At 38.5% G+C, this 26,540-nt stretch overlaps 3 protein-coding genes across 26 annotated transcripts in view; all 3 read left to right on the top strand.

Moving 5' to 3' along the window:
• Positions 1–13,954, top strand: part of kiaa1217 (KIAA1217 ortholog) — a 126,743-nt gene extending 112,789 nt beyond the window's left edge. For 11 of the 24 annotated variants that reach the window (XM_008396763.3, XM_081601690.1, XM_081601689.1 and 8 more), the window contains 11 exons: positions 585–715; positions 1,584–1,731; positions 2,162–2,657; positions 3,833–4,031; positions 4,125–4,390; positions 4,669–4,824; positions 5,104–5,226; positions 7,950–8,030; positions 8,136–9,788; positions 10,303–10,434; positions 12,314–13,954. In XM_008396763.3, coding sequence (XP_008394985.1) covers positions 585–715; positions 1,584–1,731; positions 2,162–2,657; positions 3,833–4,031; positions 4,125–4,390; positions 4,669–4,824; positions 5,104–5,226; positions 7,950–8,030; positions 8,136–9,788; positions 10,303–10,434; positions 12,314–12,838 — 3,910 coding nt within the window. In that variant the 3' untranslated portion in view covers positions 12,839–13,954. The remainder of the gene's footprint in view (positions 1–584; positions 716–1,583; positions 1,732–2,161; positions 2,658–3,832; positions 4,032–4,124; positions 4,391–4,668; positions 4,825–5,103; positions 5,227–7,949; positions 8,031–8,135; positions 9,789–10,302; positions 10,435–12,313) is intronic. The other 13 variants (XM_081601702.1, XM_081601707.1, XM_081601693.1 and 10 more) reach the window with 12 other exon arrangements.
• Positions 13,955–14,099: 145 nt separating this feature from the next.
• LOC103456914 (uracil nucleotide/cysteinyl leukotriene receptor) lies at positions 14,100–17,283 on the top strand. Its single transcript, XM_081601718.1, has 2 exons — positions 14,100–14,220; positions 15,643–17,283. Exon 2 carries the CDS (start codon positions 15,656–15,658, stop codon positions 16,565–16,567), a length of 912 nt encoding a protein of 303 aa, XP_081457844.1. The 5' UTR covers positions 14,100–14,220; positions 15,643–15,655; the 3' UTR covers positions 16,568–17,283.
• Positions 17,284–18,294: 1,011 nt separating this feature from the next.
• The window catches only part of LOC103456915 (nephronophthisis 3), a 43,305-nt gene continuing 35,059 nt past the window's right edge, over positions 18,295–26,540 (top strand). The window contains exons 1-17 of the mRNA XM_008396794.3: positions 18,295–19,662; positions 20,097–20,222; positions 20,324–20,474; positions 20,570–20,722; positions 21,062–21,195; positions 22,047–22,207; positions 22,681–22,837; positions 23,496–23,570; positions 23,701–23,871; positions 23,982–24,085; positions 24,294–24,408; positions 24,503–24,646; positions 24,747–24,844; positions 25,186–25,288; positions 25,373–25,455; positions 25,823–25,961; positions 26,074–26,238. Coding sequence (XP_008395016.2) covers positions 19,339–19,662; positions 20,097–20,222; positions 20,324–20,474; positions 20,570–20,722; positions 21,062–21,195; positions 22,047–22,207; positions 22,681–22,837; positions 23,496–23,570; positions 23,701–23,871; positions 23,982–24,085; positions 24,294–24,408; positions 24,503–24,646; positions 24,747–24,844; positions 25,186–25,288; positions 25,373–25,455; positions 25,823–25,961; positions 26,074–26,238 — 2,403 coding nt within the window. The 5' untranslated portion in view covers positions 18,295–19,338. The remainder of the gene's footprint in view (positions 19,663–20,096; positions 20,223–20,323; positions 20,475–20,569; positions 20,723–21,061; positions 21,196–22,046; positions 22,208–22,680; positions 22,838–23,495; positions 23,571–23,700; positions 23,872–23,981; positions 24,086–24,293; positions 24,409–24,502; positions 24,647–24,746; positions 24,845–25,185; positions 25,289–25,372; positions 25,456–25,822; positions 25,962–26,073; positions 26,239–26,540) is intronic.

Raw genomic sequence — 26,540 nt, 5'->3', positions numbered from 1 at the left:
GACCACAATGAAACACCATTTTAGCAGTTCTCATGCAAACCAACTTGTCACACAATGTTATCGTTCAGCACATTTTCCCCTTGGATTTAGTGCCTTTCTTTAAGAGTTTTCTGAAATGGCTTGGTGAAACATTTTCACTGTGAGGAGTTGCCATCTCACAAATAAGCCCTCAATCAGTGTGTAAACATTTGCGGTATTGGAGTTGGACTTGGTTAAGTCGGGTCTAAGCAATAATTATAGTGTGGATGTTGGCTTTAATGGTGGGTGATGATTATTGTCAATATTCTGAACATGTTATAGACTCAATTTACTATTTCCTTTTCTAGGAACCATGTAATTACACTCTCCTCTGTTCCTCTACTCTAGTGTGAGATAAATTACCGCTCCATGCCCCCTGGCGTTTGCTAAGTGTATATACTACACAACTATTTATTATTTATTTCTTTTTTTTTCTGAACTGTACAGCCGAAACTCACAGCACAAAAAGTGTATATATTCATGAACTATTTAAACGAAAGGAGAAAAAAAAATCTTTTATATTTTATTATTTAATCAATTATTTATCTTTCTTGCTGTTTCTACAGTGAGCTGGAGCAATATGTAGCATCGCTGCAACCGGATTCAGCAACAACAACCAGGGTGGTGACCTTAAAGGATGTAGAGGAGGGAGCAGTAACTCTGAGGAAGGTGGGAGAGTCTCTGGCTGGCCTTAAAGGTAAGATGATAAAAATAAAAATACAAAGAGCATTTCAGTTCCCTTTAGCCACATTCTAGCATAAATATTAATCGTCAGGTGAGTTTGCAGCAATTGTAGGACTAAAACATTCCCAGGCAGTAGCTGCCAATACCTTATTAACAACTGTAAGTTAGTGTCTCCTGTTTGAAAACCTTTTCAAATTAGACTTTGCTAAATATTAATGATAATAAATTAAAATGAGCAATCATGGAATGAACTGACTTTCTATGCATTATTTGCGATTGGATAACATCTGAAATAAACAGGGCTGTTTTAGATGTGCATTCATTACTAGTATTGAGCTGAATTGTATGCAACTGAATTTCAGTTGGAGGCGTTTACTTCCCTTTTGTTGCTTGCTGGATTGAATTTCTTTAATTACCTTTAATTTTATTGAATTCAACCAAACTGATTTAACTGATCTGAAATGAAAGTAAATCAATTTAACCGAGCTGAGCCAGCAGTTGGCAAATCAAGTTCAATCCAACTGAACTGAATAGATTTGGACAGAATTTAATTTATTTATCTTAAACTAAAATCAACCAGAACAAAATGAATGAAGCTTAATTGAATAAATGAACCTAAATTGAGTATAAATAAGTTAATTTAACGGAACTGAAGTGAATTGCACTAAACTGTAACAAATGGAGATGAATTGTGTTAAATTAAATTGATACGGAATTTAACTGATTCAAGAGGAACCTAGTTAAGAAAACATAATCACCATGACAGATACCATCATACGAATCTGTAACATTGATATTCTGTGTGCATAGCAAGTAATATTCCTGCAATTAAAAAATAATTTTAAAAAATCTTTACATTTTTCTTATGTTTGTTTCCTCAGGAGAGTTCCCAGCCCTGCAAACCAGAATGCGAGCTGTGCTCAGAGTGGAAGTGGAGGCTGTTAAATTTCTGAAGGAAGAGCCTCACAAACTCGACAGCATGCTAAAACGGGTCAAGAGCCTGACCGATGCTCTCAGCAGCCTGAGAAGGTAGGAGGAAAATGCAGCTGAAGTAGGAATGAGGTGAACAGGTGCTCCTGGAGTATACTGTGAGTGTGGGAGGGGGCAATTCAAGATTAAATAAAAAAAACCTCAGCAGAGCTCTTTGCAGAAGTCTGATGTGTGGAGATTGTGCTGTTTGATTATACTGCCTCCGTGCCATCAAAGAGGTGACTCTGTGTGAATCCAGGATTCAGCTAGATTTCCTTTCATCACCTTCACTGAACCGATAAGCGAATTAACTTAGTGGAGATTGTATCACCTCATTTCCATTTTAATACGTCACATATACCAAGCTCGGTCTTGGCTTTTTGCTCACCAGTTGCACCAGTTGCATCTGTAAAAAAAAGAAAATCTTCACACATTTTTTATTTCGTAGCGTTTTTAACATCAGCTCAAATACCATTTCTTTCCTCTGCAGATATGCAACTGAGGGGTCTCAGAAAAGCGTAGATATTTCCACCAATGCCTCAGTAGGTGTCAACCACACAACAGCTGCAGAAATTGCTGTAGAAGCTCCATCAACATCAGTCCAGCTCACCTCCTCCTCAGCTCCACCAGAGGCACAGAGCTCCACCGTAAGATCGGAGGTGATGCCCTCCTCCCCAGTGGTCATCCATCATGTCCAGAGTTCTCCAGTTCACATGCAGCAGTCCCAGCAATCTGCAGCCCTCATAGCTCAGCCCAGTCCTCCCCTCACCCCAAGCCCTACTCAGATTCCCAGTCCCAACCCGAGTAAGCCTCAAGACGGGGAATCTCCTAAAGGGTCGGTCTCAGATCCACCAAGTCCTGCCCGCCTCAAGAAGATTCATGGGAATCTGGTGAATAATGGCAACAGCGCTCCTCATCAGGATCTTGTAATAGAGGAGCTCCAGAACACCAAGGAGAAAAGCAAAAACAGAGTTATGTCCATTGAGGTATGTTTAACTGTTGCTCATATTTTACAGTTTACAACCCTTGAATCTTTACACATTTTGTCACACTTGCAGCTTCAGTAGTTGCAGCTTCAGTAGTATTTCATAGTGATTGTATATGTCTGACCAGCATCAAGTAGTGCATACTTGTAAAACAGAAGAAAAAGAGTTGATGATTTTCAATTTTGACTTTGGTTTGGTTTCATTTCTATCACTCAAAAACTCCTATATGTAGTGCAACCAAATGTCCAGCTGTGTGCATTTCATTTCATTATGAATACAGCTGTTCTTTGAAGACCTTGAATGTTTCTTAGAGAATATTGATGAGTAAATAGTATCAGGAAAACCAAGGAACACAGCAGACACATCAGAAATAATGTTGTGGATATTTTAAATCAGGGTAAGCAAGGTTTCCCCTGGTCTATTATAAGCCTGGCAGGCAACCAGGCTTTACTTGCGCCCCCACCAGGCTTGATAAAAAATATTTGGACACTGTAGTTAGGATGAAACCACTGGCATTTATTATAATTGTAATTCTTTATGTTTGCCTTTTTTTCTTATATGTTCATCTTCATAAATTATGTTTAGGTATTGTTAATAATGTCTTTCAATTGCCTAGTCATATTTTTTAATTTCCTCTGAACTTTAGACATGTTTTATTCCACTTTGCACCCCTCACAAAAAACAGCCAAGAATGGTAACTGTGCCAGCTGTAGAAGTACAAATCAAGAGGAACAATCTGTCATTTTGAGCAACAGCAAATTTGTGGGAGAAGCAGCTCTAGTGAGATGAGATTAAAACTAATTATGGTTCAGTAGGAAAAGAAAAGCTGAATCAAAGTCTACAGACAATTTATCACTCTTTTCCACTTAACAATTATGCACTTCTTTGTCTTGGTCAGTTGCATTAAAATACATTGCAGTCTGTCCTTGTAAAATGACAAGTACAAAAAAAGTTTAAGAGGTTGTAATACTTTTGCAGACCGCTTTATCTAGCTGTCTATTTTCCTTGCTGTCTTATTTTATATGTCTAGTCACCTAGAAGTTTAGAATCTAAGCAGCTAGCCAGTTAGATAACTAGAAGTCTGCACTTTATGAAATGAAATTGGCAATTGTCTTGCACTTTATGCAGTCTCTAAAAAGTTTAGAGACTTTTTATCTTCTGTCTTTTTCTTGTAGGCAGCTGAGAAGGAATGGGAAGAGAAAAGGCAGCATATGGGTCATTATGATGGCAAAGAGTTTGAGAAGATCCTTCAAGAGGCTCAGGCCAACATGATGAAGGGAATTCCAAGCTTAGAGGTAGAGGGAAGCCAAATACTGCCCTCTGCTGGCATAGTAGAACATAGAGACATTCCCAGCCCTTTTGTGTCACCACCAGGTACAAATAAAACATACATTCAACTTCATTGAGTCATTTTATGCATAATATCACTTTACTTAGCAGTGTTTGCTTGAATAATGTGTTTTGCAGAGGAGTCTCTAGTAGACAAACCCTCCAAAAAGGGGTCTGATAAACTACCGAAGCCTTTATTGGAGAAATCTATCAAGCCAGCATCTTCAAAAACTGCCATTAAATCAGCAGCCACTGACAATTTGACCAGACAGGGGTCTGACAAATCCAACAAGTCCCCACCACCGCCACCTCCAAGAAAAACCTTCTCCAGCTCAAACTCAGGCATGACTACAACACGCTCTGGAGAGGTGGTCTATACTCGGAAGGAAAGCATCTCAGCACAGGTCAGTCACATTAATGTCATATCAAATTACTGACGGTAGCTCTATAGGTTTCCTGGCTATACAAAATGTTGATATATCCACTTTAAGTGATAAACCCACTTTAAACTCTGCATTGATTCATTTAAAAGTACATAACATGCCCTCTTCAATTTTCCGTCATGTTCCTTTGTATTATTAGCTTAAAACTTAGCGAATACTTGCTGCATGTCAATCCATCCATTGTCTATATCAATTATGCTGCATAATGTGAAGTAGTTTGATTCACTGATTTTTCACAGGAGGTTGAGGAAGATGCTCCTCCTCCATCCCCTCAGTTCAAGCCCACAAAGGCTGCTCCAGAGACCAAGCTGAAGCCCATCACACCCTCTCCTGTCACTGCTTCTGTTAACCGAGAAGAGGAGGATGAAGGGGACAAGATCATGGCGGAGCTTCAGGTTAGATGCATGTGAACACTCACACACGTCCTGGCAAACATATGGGCAGGGTTTATTGATTTCTGCTTACTGGGTGCCTTTTGCTTATCACTTCTTCCTGCGGTCGTTGATTTTATTGGAAGTGGCAACGGCTGGGTGCTAACAGGTGCCAAAACAAAGGATCCTCCTTGTCACCTGACAACAGTTGGTACAGCTGTGGCTGTGGTCCCTTAAGTCTTTATCCCACCCTAAAAAATCTTTATCCCCCCCATATCCCTTTGACTTGTCTCCAACCTTCAGGTTTTCCAGAAGTGCACAGTTAAGGATCTAGGGATAAAAAATTTGGTTGAGCCCACCAATCGAATTGAACCCCAAATCAAAGAACTAAGACCAGGGAATTTGTTGCCCCACAAAGAGAAAAAGGTAACACATGTGCCGCCGTGCAGCTGCCCAACTAACCGCCTGCCTCCACCAGCTGTGTGATGCACTAATTGCCTGTTGTTTCCTAACACTTCTACAACCCCTGTGCTCCCGCTTTGGCTCGAGAGAAACCTATAGCAGCTGTCTCCACCAAACTCCTTTCCTTGCTGGCTTGGTTCCTTCCCTTGTTTGAACCTGCTGGATTCCACAGCTTTGGTTTCTTTCAGGATTAAGTCTGCATAAAATTGAGCTGGTGTGTCTTTTGTATGACCTGTTTCAAGATTTAACTATCACTTGTCTTTTCTTCCAAACGAATAAAGACCTGTAATGTACTTTGTATGTTATGGGCAATTAAATTGTCTTGTGTCTTTCTTTTACAGACATTTTGTCACAGAAAAATTAAGTATAAAAAAAAGGAATTTACAGATTGACGCTTCAGAAAACTTACATTTGTAGACACAATGTGTTTTTGCAGACTTGGTTCACCAGAGGTCAATCTGGCCACTTTGCATGCTCCTGTCCCCCACTTATTTTCTGAGATATTACTTCCCAATCTCCCTTTCTTTGCACAACTTCACCTCAATTTGCTTTTTCAAGTTTCACACATTTATCCAATCCAACTGCAACTATATTGTTTATTATTCTGATAAAACTCTTTCTGAAGAATATGGGATATATTCAAACATATATTTAAAGAGTTAATTGTGTGAAGTTATTTGTTTATCTTTAGCAGAATGACATCATATCACCATCAGCATTTTGCAAATTAAATAAGTCCTAAGAGTGCTGGAAGACTAACAAGCAAGTCAGACCGAGAACAAATAATCAGTGAAACCATGGCAACATATATTCCTATAGGAGTATAGGAAAAACGAGTTATACGTCATTAATAAAGACAGAGTGAATTTAAAATTTGAAATTTAATTGATAGATTAGACCCACACCAGATCCAAAATATGATTACTTGATTACTTATGCTGCCTAACATTGCATTTATTAATGTAAAGAATTTGGTGTTGTCAGTGAAGTCCTCAACGAGTTTGTCTAGTTTGGTAGGAAGTGTGTGAGTGGCCAATACAAAGGAAAACACAGCTGTTATTACCAGCAAGGTATTTCCCCCTATTTTATAGTAACTATTGATAAGCACAACAGGCTATAAACTTTTTGAGCATTAGCATTAGAAAATCTGCAATTTGTCCATAAGCAACACTAAGCCTAAATTCAACATGTCCACATTCAACAGATGTCTCTAAAAGTGTTATAGGTAGACTTGGGCCTAGATATGGCCCAACACTGAGCTAGTCAGGCCTGAAAATATTGCAAACCCGTCTTCTTTTGTTAAATTTTACAGTAAGAGTCAGAGATTAGACGAATATGCAAAGAGCAGGTGCAGGCATGGTGTAGTGTTAAATTACATAAGTCCTTCCATGTTATTCAATGACAAAAAGACCTTCTAAATCTTGATAGTTCTTCTGTTTGCTTTTCCAGATTGGTGATAAGGACTGATAAATTATCAGATCATCACCTGATGAGGCAGACTGACATACTGCTCTTTGGATTAGTTTGTTGGCTTCCTACTCATAGGATTAATTTACTTTTCCAAATAGCTACTGGTAATATGTAATCTTTGCATCACAAGAAAGGTAACTGTGACCAATGATAACTTTATAGGATCACACTTTAAACAAATCTGATCTAAGTAATTTTTGTAAAACACAGATGTTAGTGTGGCATAGGATGAGTGTAAGCATGTGTTTGTAAACTTTGAACAACCTTTGGTAATGTTTCTGGAATGACATCAAAACATCTTATAAAACATTAGTTACACTCTATAACTAAGTGCCATTAATAAATTTGGACAATAAAATGTTTATGTTCCAAAGTCAAAACGTTTCTGAAATAAGGATTTTGTTATTAATCTATAACCTCAGATTACAAGAAGTTACATACCCAACTGGTTTTCAAATGAACAGTCTCTATTTTTTATTTCAATTTGGAGAATATTGTTAACAACTAAATCTTAGAAGCAACAGATTACATAAATTTTCAACATCGGTTTGTATTACATTGAGCACAGCTGACACAATCACAATCATTTTGCCAATGACAACGCAAAATGATAGCAAAGTATTAGAAAGAGAAAAAAAAATCTGACTCAACTTAGTTTCTGGGAGAGACCAAACTGTTGTTGATTAGTTAATTAGCATGATAGACAGGATTGTGAGTTGGCAGCAATTTGGAATGGTAAAAAGTAAAAGTAATTAAAGTAATTTTTACCATTATGACTTTAAAGAAGTCATCACTCACTCCCTTCTACGTGTACAGGTCTATTCTGTTTGGTGACAAAGGGCACAGAAATGTTGCCTTTTTTACAAGTATCTCTTTGAAAGTTCTAGAAGTTAGCGTCTCTTCACCAGTGTTGTTTTTTCCTTCTGTTTTTTACTAATATTGTGTGAAGTACAGTAAGAACAGTTAACAGTATTTCTCTCTTCTTTATAGTAAAACTAAAAAAAAGGAGACTGTTCATTTCTATCTACATGATGACAACCAAATCAAATTAGTACTCTTCCCCCTCTTTATAAAAGAAGCAAATTCAGAAAGACATTGTAATATCTTGTCACTGACCCATGGACGATAAATAATATTGTTTTTTGATATAGAGGTGATCTGTTGCAACCTGGTACACCAGTTGCACAGTAATATTATTCCCTCACACATTGTCCTAGCAGAGCTCAGAACCAAGTCGAGAGGATAAAGATCCAGACACAGATGAAAATGGAAACACAACTACAAGACAAAGCCCTGGGGTATGTACAACTTTTTGTACTTAACACTCTGTCAATTCATTCAATATTCATTCTAGAGTTTAAGGATTTGAGAGTAATACTACATTCTAAATGTCCCGTTGACAGGTCATATATTATGTGACTGGCCAGATTCCTAAAGATCAACCACCCCCATCAGGACTGGAAGACACCCCAGAACACAGGGAGTCCTCACAGCCTCTATCACAGGTGTCAAATGTCAATGCTAATGACAATTCTCCAAGCCCGCAACAGCAGATGCTGCAGATGCAGATGCCTCCACAACCAAAATCACCTCCACCTGTTACACCCCCACCGATATCACCTAAACCCACTGGACTCAATGGATTCAAACTGCCACAAAAGCAAGTTAAGCGTGCTGAATCCTTGAAAACTAGCGCAGAAGTACAGAAGGAAAAGAAACTCAACAAAACAAACACTGAAAAGAAAACCAAACAGGCCTCGGAGCATGTTTCCTCATTTAAAAATCCAAAGCCTCAGCAAATATTACCCACAACCAGCAATCCTGTAAAAGAGGTGCCTAAAGTTCAGCGACTCGGAAAGACTGCAAGTAAGAAACGTGATTTGACTCTAGCTAGTTTTGATGATGGTGATGATGGAACCAGTCTTAGCCCTGACTTACCTGGAGAGGAAGCTCCCCCGCCACCAGACATTGCATTTATGATCACTAACAAAAAGGTTCAGCCGCTTTCTTGTGGCGAGTACCAAGAACTGGTCAGCGCCAAGAAGGGTAGTGTCCAGACGGTCACAGTTGGCAGCGCATCAAACAAAGCCAACACCACAGTCGATCCCACTATGCCACAAGACAATGGCTTCAACAAGAAGCCTGTCATCATCATTTTTGATGAGCCAATGGATATCCGCTCAGCTTACAAGCGACTGTCCACCATATTTGAATGTGAAGAAGAACTGGAGAGAATGCTTGCAGAAGAGCGCATAGATGAAGAAAGTGAGGAGTCCGACACTGAAAGAAGCACTGGGTTGCAAGTTAGAGCTGGCGGTGCAGAAATTGTTGATGGTGAAAAGATCATCTCCACACATAGTACTGCGGAGCACACAGGGTCATCATCCTCATCTTCATCTTCAATATCTGAACTAATGGACAGTGGAATGAACACAGATACAAATGGAGATGCCAAGCAAGATGGAAAGAAGAAGTTTAAATTTAAGTTCCCAAAGAAACAGCTAGCAGCACTGACACAAGCAATTCGCACAGGCACCAAGTCTGGAAAGAAAACCTTACAAGTGGTGGTGTATGAAGACGAGGAAGAATCCGATGGTACAGTTCGGCAGCAGAGGGAAGCAAAGAGATTTGAGATCACTCGCTCAAAATCCTTCGCAGAGGGCACCAAGGGATCAGTGTCTACCACACAAACAGACCAGAACTCAGACGCACTTTGCAGAACCAATGAGATTCGGAAGAATGCCTACAAGACTCTGGACAGTCTTGAACAAACCATCAAACAGCTGGAAACAACTATTAATGAAATGGGACCATGCTCCCCGGAGGAGCCAGTCAGCACCGAAGACACCAAGGCAAGAACTGGGAAAGAATCTGATGTGGTTGGGTTGAAGAGGTCTTCCTCTCTCCCTACCTCTAGAGCGCATGGGCCTAAAGTATCCAGTAAAAGTTTGCTGCAGAAGAAGACAAAACCTCAGCTCCTTCCTCGCCCTGTTGTCGCCACTTCTTCCTCCAGCACCTCCACCACAGTCCTCAGTGTACCCACCAGCATACAACAGGTCTCTCTCTAGCTATTGTTGCTCCAGGAGAGTTTGGGTCCTTCTATTTCACTTTTCAACCTACCTTCACTCCAACCCTAACCACTGAAATTACAAAGTCATTAATCCACTCCACAGGTGCTCAGAAATGTTGAAAGCAACCCTGGTGGCTCTCTGCCACTGTAAAATCATGGTGACATGATCGGGGTGGCATTTTGTCGGGTGCCTGACTACCATCTATCTCCTGCAGTTCATTGCTAAAACTCTGAGGTTTTCAGCAAGTGGTGCACTGATCATCAGAGACTTTGTCGCGATGGTCGTTACTTCCTTATTCTCAACTGCATGCACTATGTATACTGCCTTTGAGGTTTATGGTCCTTCTGGATGCATGGTCTTTTACTGGTGTTGATTTTTTGAGGTGTTGAACTTTTTTCCCGTGTTTTGACTTCTTATACTTCCTGTTTTGGTCTATGTTTTTTTTTTCCTACCTTTTGTTTTATTTCTTGTTTTGTTTTTCGTTTGGATCCCCTTGCAGAACACCAGTGCCGCTTCCCCTACTAGTCGGATGCCGGTCCCTTTGTCTGCGAAGTCCAGACAGTCGCCGGCTACAACTGACAAAGCTGGAAAACAGCAAAAACTGCAGGACGCTCAGAGGCAGTTTCGACAGGTAGTTTTACTGTAGGGTTTTACCGGAGACTAGCAGAATTAAGGTCATGCCTTATGAAAGCATGGAGCATATATATGAGGGGGGAAAAAAGACTACCAAAGCCGTGAGATCTCGCAAGTGAAAAAATAAATAAATAAATGAAAGCCACAATGGTGGCAACTGTGGATCTGTTCTTGTTTCTCTCGAATCTGCAAAGACGCAAAGGCATGTTTGACTGTTGACTGTTACCCCATAACATCACTGTACTGTATGCTTCTGCATGTCCACACTGCTCATGGTTTTCACTGTGTTGGTGGTTATACAAAAACAAAATGGAGAAAGGCAAAGAAAAGTGGATCCCTGTCTTATCATCATCTGAGTTGTCATCACACCTCCAGTTCTCCATCACAGCTGAGTTCCTTAACAGTGTCGCCAAATCCTAATATCCTTCTGGCAATGTTCAACCACAGGTTTAACTTTTTTTTTCTTGTTGTTGTTTGGCTCCTCTCTTCTTATATTCCAACTCTGCTCAAACCCGACATCACTGCTCAGCTTCCTTAACCCCACGGTGATGCATTTTCTTGCCGTCAGGACCTTGGCATAACCTACTGACATTGTTCAGTGGAGTACAAATCCACATTTGTCCTCTCTGCTGCCACTCCTTTAACTTCTAACACTTTTTCCCTATTCACTCTAGCTCCTTGAGAGTATCTTTGCCTTCTCAATTTTATTCAGCAGCCTCTCCCAATACCTAACAATCCCTCTAACACAGAGATGCTCCTGTCTGCCATCATGCTGTCTAACTTTTGCAGTGGTTTCTTTTTCGGTAACGTGTCTCTCACTTCTATAATAAAAAAAAAAAACTGAACTTTTGTGTACAGCATCCAAAATAAGTATTAAGCACTTCATACATTTTTCTCAGTTAAGTTATTTCTTAAACCCTGTTGTCATTAAAGCTAAAACAGATGTCTGTAGCAACCCAAATAACCCACACATACAGAAAATTAAAGCAAGTTACTTTATAGTTAACCCATTGTTACGATTTTAATGTCAATTTAAAAATGCTTTTTAATCCCGACAGGAAATTAAATCTTGTATTAACTCTGTCCAAGCTATCAACGTTTCTTTAAAGGAACAGTTGTGTGTGGTTATTGTTGTACACAGGAGGGATCTCTCTCCTATTGCCGTCTGCATTACAGTGCACTTCTTCACAGTGCATGTGAAGAAGCCTCAAAGGCTTTGTACTAGTATTGCGCCTTATCAAGTCCAGAGGCCCCCAAAGCAATTCCACTACAGTCATTTATCCATTCACGCAGACACGCAACTGAAGACACTTTGTTGTGTCCTGTGTTGTAAAGTCATTTGAAAATCTCTTAAAGGAACTTGTAATCAGAATGCAGAGAAGAACTTGTGACCTCGTCCATCTTGTTTCTCTGTGCAAAAGACACCTTGAAGTTATCCGTGTCAACAGTCCTTTATAAGTATTTAATTAATTTAAGTTAGTATGTTTAATAGTTCTAGCTTGTGTAATTCAATTGTATTAAAAAAAAAACATTAAAAAAAAAACATTATTTATGGACTTGCTTGTTTTGATTTCTTTGCATATGTTGATTGCCTGCGTTGTTCCTGACAACTGGTGTACATTTCAAGTCGACAGGCCCAATAGACATATATTGACTGAGAAAAAGGTTGTGTGTTCAATTCTTATTTTCTTTGCTGTATGTTTTTGGTATCTTTTAGTTTGCCTTATTGATGTTATTGTTTGTGCAGCCATATTTGTCCATGTGAATAACTTTTAGTTTGTGGGGGTTTTTTTAACGTCGCCTTGCCTTTTACATGTGTTGTGTGACCAGTTTTCTTTTTTTTGACAACCAGTATCTGTTTTGGCATCTGTTTGCAGGCTAATGGAAGTGCTAAAAGAGTGGGAGGGGATCATAAAACTGCTCCCCCTACTATACCCGTCTCTAAAATCCCTGCTTTTTATCCTAGCTCTGCTAAAGGCAGCTCCCAGTCTGCGCTAAACTCAGATGCTACTAATCCCATTAACCCGCCTTCTTCCGCTCCTCCTTCTGCGACAAAGTCCTCTCACACCCCCCGTTCCAGTTCCCTACCTTCATCCCATATCCCCTCACTGTCTAACGGATCCCTCAAACTCCCTACACCTTCACAACACACAGGTAAAGCTCTCTCGTTCTCCTCACAGACTCAGAATGGTCGAGTGCACTCCTCCTCCTCCTCCTCCTCCTCTTCATTCTCCTCCTCCTCCTCCTTCTCCCCCTCCCCTCTGTCTCCCACACCGTTGGGGCCAGGTGGAAAGAGCATCCGCACCATACACACCCCCAGCTTCACCAGCTACAGATCGCACAACGGCAGCAGCAGCAAATCCTCCATCCCAACAACTACAGCAGCTAAGGACACAACTTAGCCACATTATCGCCAAGCGTGCTTTACAGCACAGCAGGTAGAACTGAATATATTCCATGTAATACTTTTTGTTGCTTTTTCTGTTATTTGAACATTTTTTTTATCATTTGAAAGTATTATTAAAGTAATGCACTCACTCTTTATATTTTGACACTGGCATTTGCGCACTGTTTATTTCTTTTCAGTTCTTTTCCTTTTCCTTCAGTTCACTTTTAGATTTAAACAACATTTGTATGGATTCATATTCTGCATCAGAGGTGAACCCTATGACTTATGTTGTAATTTTGTTTTTAATGGCTCTTTCACATAACTGTAGATTGATTTTGTAGTTGAATTGAAAGTTTTTAATTGTGGTGAAAATCTATATTTTTTGCAGTAGTTACGAATAGGGAATATATAGTTAATTTGCAATCAACATATATAAATTCTTTAAATTTTGGGAAAAAGAGAAATGTATTGACTAGTATATTTAATCCTCTATATTTCTTACATTCAAGACAAAATGTAAAAGCCTTTAATGAATTTATACAGAATTTATGATGAAAACTCATGATTAACTTAGTTTTCAAGAGTATTTTCTTATTTTTCACCATCATGAACTGCCAACTTCTTTAACAGATAGCATAGCAGCTGTTCTCATCATTAACACAAGTTTTCGTTTTATTGTGCCTATTTGCCAAAGTGGTTGTATACTGACTTGCTTCATGCCTAACTACAATCATCTACTTTTGGAAATTTTACTTGGCTCTTCTTGGTGTGACGGCTGACATCAGTGGTCAAAAGTTGTGCTAACATGTATGTATTGTTGCTGTTCATGTGATCTGTACTGAAAACAAAGTCAGCGAGATGTACATACCAGTAAATGCTTCTACTAAGAAAATAAGTAGGTTTTTTTTAACATACCAAAGTTTATTTGTATGCATGCCTTTGAAATATTTTAGGAGAGTAATGTAAAAGAGACAAAAATATGTTTGCACAAATAGATTTTGTAAATATTTTGGTTGTCTTCCTCTTTTTTTGTAAAGCTTTAAGTCATGACATAAATGAACAATGTGGTTAAAGGCAAAAGTTTGGTGGAGTAGCAAACGCAAATAAAGACCTGCATGCTTCTAGTGCACTGAATTTGTTAGTTTTTTTTTATACATGTTTTTTGTCTTACTTCCTGCGTCACATGGAAATGTGTGTACATGTGGGTAAACCTGTGTGCGCGTGTGCGTGCATGTGTGTGTGTGTGTTTGTTTGTGTGTAAATATAATGGTTAACACGCCACAAACCATTTTTGTAGCTTCTCACTTCTGCTTGACAATCAGTTTCCCAGTAACACACTGACGTCTTCCACTCTTAGTGAGCATACTTTAGAACAAGGTCCAAGTACAACTACAGGTAAGATCACTGGAGACTTTAAATGCAGTCTAAAGAATATTTGCATACTTGCTACTTTTTCTGTACTTATTTCTGCTATACAGTTGTATGAAGGCTATACCTTGTGATTAATAACCTTCACACGTTTAACCAGGTCATATGCAATTAGACTGCTAGAAAATATTTGATATTTAAATTATCTTGACAGGTGACATCACCCTTTAATCACAGTAACTCTCAGGAAGGCAAAAGAAAAAAGTAAGAGTTCTAGGTGTACATTATATAAATATTGTATATCCTGCTTATAAACAGGAAACCAATGAGTTCCTTCTTTCTTGACAAGTGACCTTTTGATAGTTGTCATTATCTTCATACATTTTATTGCCAGAAACGTTTAGATGCTTGATTTTATACATATGTGTGAACCAAAAGCTGCAGTATGTAACTTTTATAAAATACATACAGTATTCTGAGACAGATAATTTGTGAAAATACAGAGTTCCTCTGCTTTGTCCCAGTGATATCTAGAAACAACTAATCAGAGCCATGAGAAGGGTCTTAGTGTGGATTATGTCTCAATTTTATTAAGACATAATCCTCCCCTACACCAAATTATACACTTAGCTTACATAGTGCAATCAGGTAAATTGGATTGCAACACAGAGAGGTGTGACTCCTCATTTCAGAGAACCTGTCTCCACTTCTTTGGAGTCCATTGGTGCTGTGACTTAAACCAAACTTTTCAGTCGACATTTGTGTAGCACTTGCTGTTGTAAGATTTGGAAGCATCTGTTCTACACTGTTCCTCAGCTAATATGAAGCTTGCATGAAGTATGGAGGTTTGCGACTTGAATCTGCAGATATCTTATGACTTCTCAGCAATGCTCAGTGATTAATGTGACCAAGTTCCTTTTATTGATAATTGCTTCCTTTTTGCTATGCTGCTAACAATTGTCAATGGACTAACTGTATAGATGGCATGTCAAGTACCATGCTGGAGTTTACTAAGCTCCTGAAAGTGACCCTTTTTTTTTCACAAATACTTGTAGAGATAACCATAGAAATAATTGGAACGCCCAGATTCAGTAACTTGGAAGGGTGTCTCCAATACTTTTGGCAACTTTTATATTCTCACTTTTAAAGTTAAAGGAAGTTAAAGCCTGGGGTACAGAGAATAAGAACATAATACCCAGCCCATTGAGCATATTAAAACCAAAAAGCAAATATTTTTGTAGTAAAAGTTTTTCTTATTATTTGTCTCTTTCAATGTTCTAATTTTTTGAGAAACTGATTTTTTTTTTTTCATTATCTGTAGCCATAATCACAAAAAACAACAAAAAAAATTAAAATAAACATCTAATATGCTTTAATTTTATTAAGACAAACCTTTATGTGCTAAGAGTGATAATCACTGACTACACATTATGCTTTACCCTGCACTAGACTGGTCCTTGCCATGACACAGGCAAATATTTCCATGGGGAATGAGACCAACAGATTACCTCCGTGGGATATTATCCTCGCCTTGTTTTACATGTTGATCTTCATCATTGCTGTGCCTGGGAACTCCTTGGCATTGTGGGCATTCTGTCATCAGAAGAGCACTTCACCCTCCAAGGTCTTCCTGAGAAATTTGGCTATTGCAGACATCTGCTATGTCCTTATTTTACCTATGCGTATAGTTTACCACCTGTCTGGCAGCCACTGGCCCTTTGGAGACATCCTCTGTCGACTGTCAGGATTTCTATTTTACGTGAACATGTACTGTAGCCTCTACCTGATGAGTTTCATCAGCCTGGACAGATTGCTAGCTGTGACTTTACCTCTAAGGTCCCAGGTGGTAAGGAAGCCTTTGCATGCACATATAGGCGTGACCATACTGTGGGTGATAGTCATTGTGGCTATGATTCCAAATCTTTTCTCGCAAAAAAACCAAAACAACATGGCTAACAACTGCAGCATGCTGTACCTTGAAGGAAAATCAGCCAAAGCTTTGATCTCCACCATAGTTGCTTTTTTAATTCCCTTCACCACCATAGTTATCACCTCCCTAGTGATTCTCTTAAAGCTGAGGAACCTGAAACAACAAGAAGAGCGTCCAGTGAAAGACAAAGCTATGAAAATGATCGTACTCGTTGTGCTAAACTTCATGTTTGCATTTGTTCCCTATCACGTGTGCAGGGTGATATACAGTCAAAGTAAAGCTGAAAGGTTGGAGTCGCTGTCATTGAAAAGAGCCAATCAGATCACATCTGCACTGAGCTGCATCAGCGGCGTACTGGACCCCGTCATGTATTTCTTTTTGAACCGAGTTTACAGGAATACATTTCTTCATCTGTTCTTTAAAACTCGGAGACCTTCTCTGTAAGCATCAAAGTAAAATTCTTGCTGAATGACTGTCTTATTGTTGGACATTTTACAGATTGGAAGGTCTTGTAAGTATGATTTAACACATCAAAGAGAACTTTGGAGAATTTTTTTTTTTTCAAATCTGTAAAGCAAGTAGAATGTAAAGAGTTTGATATGCTTTTTTCTGGTACTTTTGACTGATGTTAAATATATAAATCTCTTTACATTCAACAGTCAGAGTGTAGCTTCGAACCTCAGTGTAAAAAAAAAATGAAACTGTGACCTACTTATGCTTTTTCCAAGGAACTTAAAGCTCTATTAGCTTTAGATTGCATTCAAAAGGTTTTCTCCCCTTCAATGTTCTAGATTTTGTCAACCACCAACTTATTTTTTGTTAACTTGTTTTATAGGAAAAGGTACTTTCTGTTTTTCTTTATTATGAACAAAGACTGGATTAAAATGCTTTTTTTGTGCAAATATGCTCTCTTGTGGATTTCTGACAGGTTTGACCACTACTTCTTTTAGAAAATCAATATTTTCCAAAAAAAATAGTACGTTTCTATGTATATGTTTCTATGTCCATCAGAGAAAAATGAAAATTAAACCACATACTCAGTCGACTTTGAAGAGAAATATCACGTTTTCAGAAACAAGTAAAGGAGAATACAGTCACAGCCAATAAATTATTGTGGAAATTTAAGATCCAGATAGGTGTGACAGTTGCAGCTGAAAGTACAAGCTCTTACCAAGTTCTGAGACTAAAAAAAAATGCAGAACGTGACCCACCTGGTTGTTTTTAACATTTGATTTAAACTCTTTCTTCCATAATTTCTGGATTGACATCTGTAAGTAGGGTTTTAAGTTTTAGTTTAAATTTATTAATGTTCCAACTTGTTGAACAGCCCAATGGAGCAAACAGCTGGGCTATGTGTGCCAGAGTCTTAAAAATGGAAATATGTCCAGATTTAAAAACACAACTTTTGAAATAATGTCAATTCACTGTTTCTATGCCCATAAAACACTCAAATGAATAAAGAAATGTGCAAATGCCAATTCCCCCCCCCCCCCCCCAAAACATCATAACAGAGAAATGCTGAAACTGAATGCTGAAACAGAGAAATGCTGAATGCTGAAAACTTAAAATTTCGAAAACAATGAGGAATTTGACGTCCATCAGAAAAGAATGAGTCACTATCAGTTTAGCAGGTCAAAGCGACTTGCAAGTTATCCAGAAGAGAGTTCACAGTGTAAACAGTGACAATGCATATTGCTGTGCAAAATCATTACTTTACAGGCTATTGCTAGAAAAATGTTTTTTCTTTTTATTCGTCAGTTTGCATTAGAAATATATTTTCTGAATTAAATTCTACAAATAAAACAGTAACCTTAACACATTTTAATCATCACTTCTACTGTGAGGAATGAGATATAGACTTGAAAAAACTTTGCAGATAATTTATGTGCACACAACATATCATTTTAGAGCCAACTCTAAAAGAAAGAGAAATAGTGAAAGGGCAACACCACGTTTTTATGAAGAATAACATCCTTTTGTGGGGGCAGGTGTTAAATATCTAAACTGTTGTTTTTTTTATCACTAAAAATCAAACGGAAAAAGGCAGAGTTCTACTTCAGAGAAACTTCTTGGAACAGTTAAAGCAGAAACCACAGGGGAATTAAAACTTTTCTAAAACTTCCCTTTTCTTATTGATAAATATAGCTTTAAAAGTAGTTCTGGCCTATTTAAAAATAACATAGTGTGCCTGCCATACAAAGATAATTATGCTGCTCCTTAAACTTTTCACATTTTATGTTATGGCCACAAACTTTGATCTGTTCTATTAGGGCCTTCTATAACAGACCAACACAAAGCAGTGCATAGTTGTGAAGTGGAAAGTTAATGATGCATGATCAATATTTTTTTTGAAATAAAAATATGAAAGTATCAACAACCTTTACTCTGACAGACCAAAGTATAATTCAGTCCCACCAATAACACTCTGAAGTCACCTAATTAGTTAACAGAGTGCATCTCAGTGAAGACTGAATGTCCCAAAGGAATTCTTTTAGTATCTGGAAAAACAGTATATTTTTTCCTTCCATTTCACGTGTAGGCTCAGCACTACATTTAAGCTTGTAACATCACAAAATGCAAAAACTTTTAAATTGTTTTATAATGTTGCCAAAGCATTGTAATACATGATAATTAAGTAGGTGGGTTCATTGGAATAAACAACCTACCAGTTTAGTAAACTCCTTCAAAACTAAAAGTCAAATTTCACCTTGTTTGGTTTTTTACGGCTTCCGTATTCTGAGTTTGTTACCAAGGCAGCCAGGAGGAAGCTGCGAAAAAGGGAGCGGACCGTTATGTGCCTGTTTTTTTCCCTAGCTTCACAAGTTTTCTTTTCGACCCGAACTAGCAGTGTATAATATTTCGAGACAAAAATGTTTACCGAAATGGGTTTGTTACAGTGTTTGCATTTTTAGCATGTGACAACATCAAATAGTTTGTTAAACGGCCACGTCGCGTTATTTCAGTTTTCGTATTTTAGTCGTATAGAGCTACTTAAATATAGTTCTAGTTGCTGGTGTTATGTCACATTTTGCTGCTTGTCTCTACTATGTAAACAAGTTCAGTTTTATAACTGTAGCTTTGTGGCAATGTAGTGGAAATAACCTCATTCTTGTTTCAGTCTCGCTAGATAAAAATGTCCATCCGCGCTCTGTTTTTCACGGCTCCGTAGCAGCTATGTTCCTCAGAAAAAGGTAAAATCTTGGATCTTCGACATTATGGGCACCGCATCCTCTTTGGTCAATCCAGGAGAGGTGATCGAGGATGGATATGGCGGTGAGGGAGGGGAAGCATGTGAGATACCCGTTGAAGTTAAGCCCAAAGCCCGACTCCTTCGCAGCTCCTTCCGCCGTGGACCTCGAGTTATCGGGGCCAGCTTCAAATCCACGGGCTCCGTGGACCTGGAGTATGCTGCAGAGTACGAGAGACTTCGCAAGGAGTATGAAATCTTTCGCGTCAGCAAAAATAACGAGATCACATCCATGCAAAAGAAGGAGGCCAAATTGGACGAGGAGAACAAGAGGTTAAGAGCCGAGCTGCAGGTTAATAAAGAGCTACATATCGAAATCAGTCAGCAACATGCAGTTCTGTCAAAAAGTATTTATCTCCTTGCATATTTGTTTTGTTTGTGCTTTTCAATGTTTTAAGTCATCAGACACAACCTGAGTAAACTATACACTTTGATTAAAAAAAAATATTCAAGCATCTTTCTCCTCGATGAAGAATTATTTACCTCCTTTCACATAAGACCAGGGTGAATTAAAAGCATTTATTTATTTTATTAAATAAAAAAGTGCATTTTGTGTGTAGGCAAGTCTTTGTTCAATATCAACGTAGATTTTTTTTTTATGCTCTGCAATATTTTATAGTGACAAAAAAGCAAAAGAAGGAAGAAATCTCTATTGCAGCATACATGTTCATATAACTGTATTTATAAGAAGGCAGGTGTTTAAACTGTTCTGCTGGGGTTTGACAGGCTCTTCAGAAAACCTACCAGAAGATTCTCAGAGAGAAAGAGGCTGCTCTTGAGACAAAGTACCAAGCTATGGAGAGGGCTGCCACATTTGAGCATGACAGGGACAAAGTAAAACGGCAGTTTAAGGTAAGATGCACCAAGTACTATTTTTATTTTTATACATTTGTGGCAGCAAGTTTTTTTAAATTCATACCGGTAATTTAAACTGGGTATTTGCTTAAATTTAGATTTTCCGAGAGACGAAAGAGAAAGAGATACAAGATCTGTTGCGTGCAAAGAGAGATCTGGAGGCCAAACTGCAACAGTTGCAGACTCAGGGTATCCACATTTTTAGCCCCAATGACTCTGACTCAGATGATAATCAAACCACTGTGACTGGTGAGATGCAAATATCTACACACGTCAGCTCCAGTTTTGTTCTTTTTCCGTCTAGTTGTGGTTTAAATCCACATTCTCGTCTTGTCTTTCTACAGCTGTAGGAACTCAGTGTGAATACTGGTCTGGTGGGGTGCTGGGAAGCGAACCTTCTATGGGTAGCATGATGCAGCTGCAGCAGACATTCAGAGGACCGGAGTTTGCACACAGTTTAATAGATGTGGAAGGACCCTTTGCAAATGTCAGCAGAGGTAAGAACATGATTGCAAAGGCATCCTGTAGAGATAGGAAGAGTTAAATTAGTCACTGTGGTTGAGTAGACTTTCAGTGTACAAAAGGCTCAAGTCTTAGTTTTAAAAATAGACTGGTTCTTTCTCTCAATGTGTCATCTGTTTCTAACCTGTATTCCCAAACCATCAAATAAAAGCATAAATAATAATGTTGGTATTTTCCACAATAGTTGCAACTAAATTGTGAGTTTGCGATTCCTTTTAACACCATTGATATATCACAGAAAGTTTGTTTAAAAAAATTGATTAGTTTCTAACATGTAGGCTGCATTATTTTCACGTGTATTTTTCTTCCTTCAGATGACTGGGATGCTGCGGTGGCCAGTCTACTTCAAGTGTCACCTCACGTGCCCCAGGCCTTGTGGAGTAACACCGTGCGCTGCTACCTAATCTCCACACAAGATACCAAAGCAGAGATGGAGATCTTTATCAAGGTCAGTTTGATTGAAATTTACAGTCAGCAACTGTAAATGTTGTTTTTAGGGGATATTTTGAGATTTATATAGCATGTATAACTCACCTTCATAGACATGGCTGTTTGAAAGACATGTATCTGACTTGGTGTTTAATGACTGGAGCAAATTTAAAGTACATTTATCTATACTAATGTTCATAACTGGGTCAGTCCCGTGTCTATCTGAAGGAATGAATAGCTTGCTTTCTAAACTAATATCAAATCAAACAATATTGCTTCAGTGCTGATTAACTAAATCAAAGTGTAAAATGAAAAGGAGTGAAGCACTACACAAATGAATTTACAGAGTAATTTTTAAAAGTGAACATGTTTTAAATCAAATAAATAAATAAATTATCAGGATCTTATAGGGTCCTCGAAACCCAGAACAAGAGGGTCTGTGACTTTTTTCCAAGTCTAAAATCTTAACTTTAAACTGAATGGGGAAATTTAGGTTTTTTGTCTAAAAGACAAAAAAAAAGGTTGCCCTACAAGTGGAAGCTGTTTCTGTTGGAGTTTGATGGAGTTATGGCCCAACTTCTAAAGTTAATGTTTAATGTTTATATGATGATAGTGGCCTTTCATCTAAAGGAGTGTCCACGGTGGAAAAACAAAAAAAAGTAAAGTTAATGGAAAAGCAAAGTTCTGCAGGAACTTTACACAAAATAGATTAAGCATATCTTTCTACATGATTAATGTTAACTTGGGACTTTTATTCCAGTGTACTGTTCTCGCATCGCAAAGTACTGATGTGTGTCTAAGCACTTATTTGAATTGGTAGGCGCTTTCAATAATAATTTTCTTTTAAATGTCTTTTTTTTGTATTGACAGAAACACTCTGCGGTGTTACGGAGAATGTGTGAGGGTCTGGGCCATTTCTACCTAAACGTTTACTTCCCAGAGGAGAATGCTGCTTCATATGCTATGGTGCGGAGGCAGGAGATCGAGCGGAGTTCAATATGTGTGCTTCTTCTCAAATCCACCGTTACAAGGTATTGACTGCACATCGTGTGTGATTAAAAACTTTTCTGTAGGGGCAAAAACTTTTTTTTTTTTTTTTTAAGGAGAACAGCTGAATTTGAGTTTTGTGACAGGCAATGTCTTCAAAATACAGTTTTGATAATTACCTTACTGTGGTGGAGTTAAACACTGATAAGTGAAACTTAATTCATTATTCACAGATTTTATTTTGACAGCATATAAAGTCGACTAGTCAGGGCAAATTATTGGACAAACTGGGAGTGATCTAGTCAGCGATTTTCTGCGAATCTCCAAATTATGTCAAGCCAGAGTAATTTTACTCAGTACTTTGACATATATCAAACAGAAATCATTTTTGTATTAATAACTTGCCTAAACAGGAAGAGCTTTGTCTGGTTTAAGGTCAGACATGCAGAAAGTGTAAGTTTTTGTCTTCAGAAGTAATGGATCTTTATAATGTTGTGACAAACATTCATTTTTGCAGCTCCGTGGTGGAAGATTGTGAGGAGGCTTTTGTTAAAAACCCAGATGGACATCCGCTGGTGCTGTACCTCAGGACTGAAGAGGACAGGGGTTTGACTGGACCCATCAGGCAGCTGTTGGAAAGGGTTAATGCAGCAGACAAGGGTGCCAAAGTCAAGGTGTGGAGCTTATACATTAACAGAATAGAAGGGAGCGGATATATTCCACCAGGACCATCTGAAACGTTTCTGGGATTATTATTTCAGTTCACTGTAAGCTGTTATAAGTTTTATAGTTACACAAACAATCTTGTGTTTGTTAGAACAGGCTGAAAATGAAGGGAATCTGCCTACTTTTTCTAAACCAATAAAACACTCCTCCTTCAGCTCATTTAGCTTTTCCATCTTTATACATAGAAGTTTTCATATAGTGGTTATGTTTTGTCTCACTACTGCTTTTTAATAACAGGGTGATTTTTACCAAGATTACAAAAAAATAATGAAAACCATTTTCACCGTTGTGCTGTTTCAAAATTTGCTGAAGTTGTGGTCAATGTTTTGCACTCCTGGAAAAATCTAGAAATTTTGTTCTGGGAAAGGTATAACATTTTTAAAATTAAAACTTTGTATGAACCTTACATTTAGGCTTTTAATAGCCTGTAATATCTGACATAGTATGAGTAATACTTTCAGCTTTGACCTTGCTGCTGTTCACCAAGAGTTGTTAATAATATTACAATAATATTATTCAGTGCTTATCATAATGTTTATCATCTATCCATTACTAAATATAGAACAAAATTCAGACTCATAATCTTTAATTTCAACTATTCCCCAGGTGGTGGATCACAGCAGCTCTGCAGAAGAAGGGGCTAGCCTGATTTATGCTCAGCTAGAGAAAGTCATCAAACAGGTGTACCATTATTCAAATACATTGGTCTGTGTTGTCTCATCACCTGAAGGGAGGTGTATACAGAAATCATTTATGACTGGCTGTCCTCTCCATGATTTTTTAAACACTGAGTTTTACCCTCCTTGTATAGGAATTGTTGGGTTTTGAAGGAGGAGACGATGACTCCAAGGACGCCGCCATAGACGAGGGCCGTGAGGAAGACCTGGGAGACGTGCTTTGGGATCTGCATGACGAACAGGAGCAGATCGAGTCCTACCAACAGGCTTGCAGCAGCACCACCTCCCAATTAGGTTTCCAAAAGGTACAACCTGCATGCATAGTCTGTTCTAATCGCGATCATTACCTTCAAAATGCCTTACTTTTTATTCATTAATATCTGCCGCTCTGTGCTGCATGCGCTGCCCTTCTCAGTATATAGATCGTTTAAACGACATGATAGCTGCCCCGCCCCCCACCCCGCCTCTGCTGGTGTCCGGGGGTCCAGGTTCAGGAAAGTCTCTCTTGCTTTCCAAATGGTGAGATGATTTTTGCACAAAAAATACATTTTGCAGTTATATTGGCTAAGATCTGTTTAAACCAACTTAAAGATTCATTCAGTTTAGCTCTTAAATGTAGTTTTTGGTATTTATTTGTGTTTTATTACACAAGAATTTTAACAAATATAGTCTTATTTTTAGCTTTGTGTGCTTTTCCTATTAGTCATGAATTGTTTCATTTCTGCAGGATTGAGCTGCAGCAGAAGCAATCCCCCAACACTTTGTTCCTTTATCATTTTGTCGGCCGCCCACTTTCCATAAGCTCTGAGCCAGTTCTCATTATCAAACGCCTCACAGTGAAGGTAAAGAGTCTCTAACACTGACACGCTTCAACCAAAAACATGTTTTGCTTGACAAGTAGGAGAATCCGTTTACTGTTAATATTATGTCACTTAGTTGCTGCAGCACTTTTGGTCCATTTCTGGTTTATCCATGGATCCCAGTAAGATTTTGGAAGAGTTTCCTCGCTGGCTGGAGAGACTATCTGCACGGCACCAAGGGAACATCATCATTATCATTGACTCCGTCGACCAAATAAAGGTATAGCCCTTCTCTAATTTAAACCCATCACTGAACATATTTTATCCCAGCGTGTACGGTTTAACTCCACATTTCAGGAATCATTTTTTGTCCATTTCAGCAAGCAGAAAGACACATGAAGTGGCTGATCGACCCTCTTCCCGTAAATGTCAGAGTGGTTGTGTCTGTCAATGTGGAGACGTGTCCTCAGGCGTGGAGGTAACAACTCTGACTGAAACACTTTGAATTTATTAGTGTGATCCATACAGGTTTGAAACTGAACTTACAGGCCCAGATGTATGCATACACTCCCGTAGATATATTTGGGTAAATATCCCTGATTGAGTTGCAGAGAAACTGCATGCTTCTTCTGTAGCCATCAACACGGTTTTAGCATCATTCAGGCTGGATAACTGACCACTCTTCTCATAAGAAATAATAAAGAATGTTTAAATTGGTGAGCATTCGTTAGCATTTCTTAATCTGCACTTTTTGGTTGCATCTGTAAAAAAAAAACAGCAACAAACAAACAAAAAAGAAAAGATACTTTTTCTCTTTAGGTTGTGGCCCACACTTCACTTGGACCCACTTAGTGCCAGAGAAGTCAAGAGTGTAGTCAGTGCAGAGTGTCAAACCACGGATTTCAGGCTCACCAAGGATCAGGTCAGACTGCTCGTTTGAAATGTTTGAGATAGAAAACAAATGTTTGTTTTTGTAAAACCTATACATTTAGTAATTTTGTTGTAGGAGAAAAAGCTGGAAAGGCACTGCCGCTCTGCATCGACGTGCAACGCGTTATATGTCACACTGTTGGCAAGGATGATCACCAGGTCTGTTGTGTCAACTTTTTGGTTCTTTATGTGCAGAAAAAAATAGGAAAGTAAAGAAAATTGTAGATGTTTGGGTTTAGATCGATTAGATCAGATTGACCTTAGGTTCTTCGATCCTATTGACAGTTACAGACAATTCAATTTAGATCCTATTTAATTCTTTAAAAGCTGCTTGTGAACCGGACTGTAATTCTTAAAACATGTCAGAATTTTAAATTGCCTACTTTTAGTGTTTGTGTATGAGTGTATTTTGTCTGACTTGCTGGGAAAACATTTTCAACATTTTCGTAGACTATGTTTATTTCTCTGACAATTTTATGTTACATTTAACTTTCTAAGAATATTTCTGCATATTTTGGATTCATAGTTTTCAATCTGGCTGGTCCTCGGAGAAGAGCTTGGAGCAGTGTCTGCAGTGTCAGGACACCTTGTCTCTGTACCGCCTGGCGCTTAAAATGATGTTAAAGTTCCTCAACACAGACAAAGAGAGACACATGATGAAAGAGGTAAAGCAAAGTTGTTTCTGGACTTTGCTGTCACTAAATACTCACATTGGACTGCATACGTTTTGATGCTCTGCAGAAATATTTGCATAATGTATTTTTTTTTCTTTCCTAGATGCTGTGCCTTGTATTTTCCAGCCACAACGGAGTGAGCGAATCGGAGGCATTAGATCTTTTCCCAGAGCTAGAGTGGGCCGCTCTGTCCTCTCTGCTCTACCACCTGAACAGACTCTGCATTGTGACTCTCCGCTGTGGACTCATCAGGTTTCAGCACCTGCAGGTAAACAGGCTCACTGGCAAGAACACACAGGGAAAGAAAATGCAAAATGTATATAAGCGCAATATATTTAAGTGCTGTGACTAAAGAGCAGCTAAATGATGACGTTCTTGTTTGTCAGATCGGTGTCCATTTTCTGGCTGGAACCTCAACATAATTTGGATTCATCCAGTTCATTCATCCAGTTCCATGTCTTTGTAGTGGCATCATTTATTTCTGCTTAAAATGATTCTTCCAGTAGCATAGAGGCCAGATTTCTCTATAATCACTGCCTCTGAAACCAGATATTTCCATGCAGAGGGAGG

The sequence above is a fragment of the Poecilia reticulata genome, chromosome 20, assembly GCF_904066995.2.
Source record: "Poecilia reticulata chromosome 20, P_reticulata-male-v2, whole genome shotgun sequence".
NCBI classification, from domain to species: Eukaryota; Metazoa; Chordata; class Actinopteri; order Cyprinodontiformes; family Poeciliidae; genus Poecilia; species Poecilia reticulata.
Note: the sequence above shows the minus strand (reverse complement) of the source record. Positions and strands in the feature narration are given on the sequence as shown.

What these genes read in the sequence shown, in the direction of transcription:
- LOC103456914 (XM_081601718.1), top strand. Translation starts at nt 15,656, where the DNA reads ATGACACAGGCAAATATTTCCATGGGGAATGAGACCAACAGATTACCT.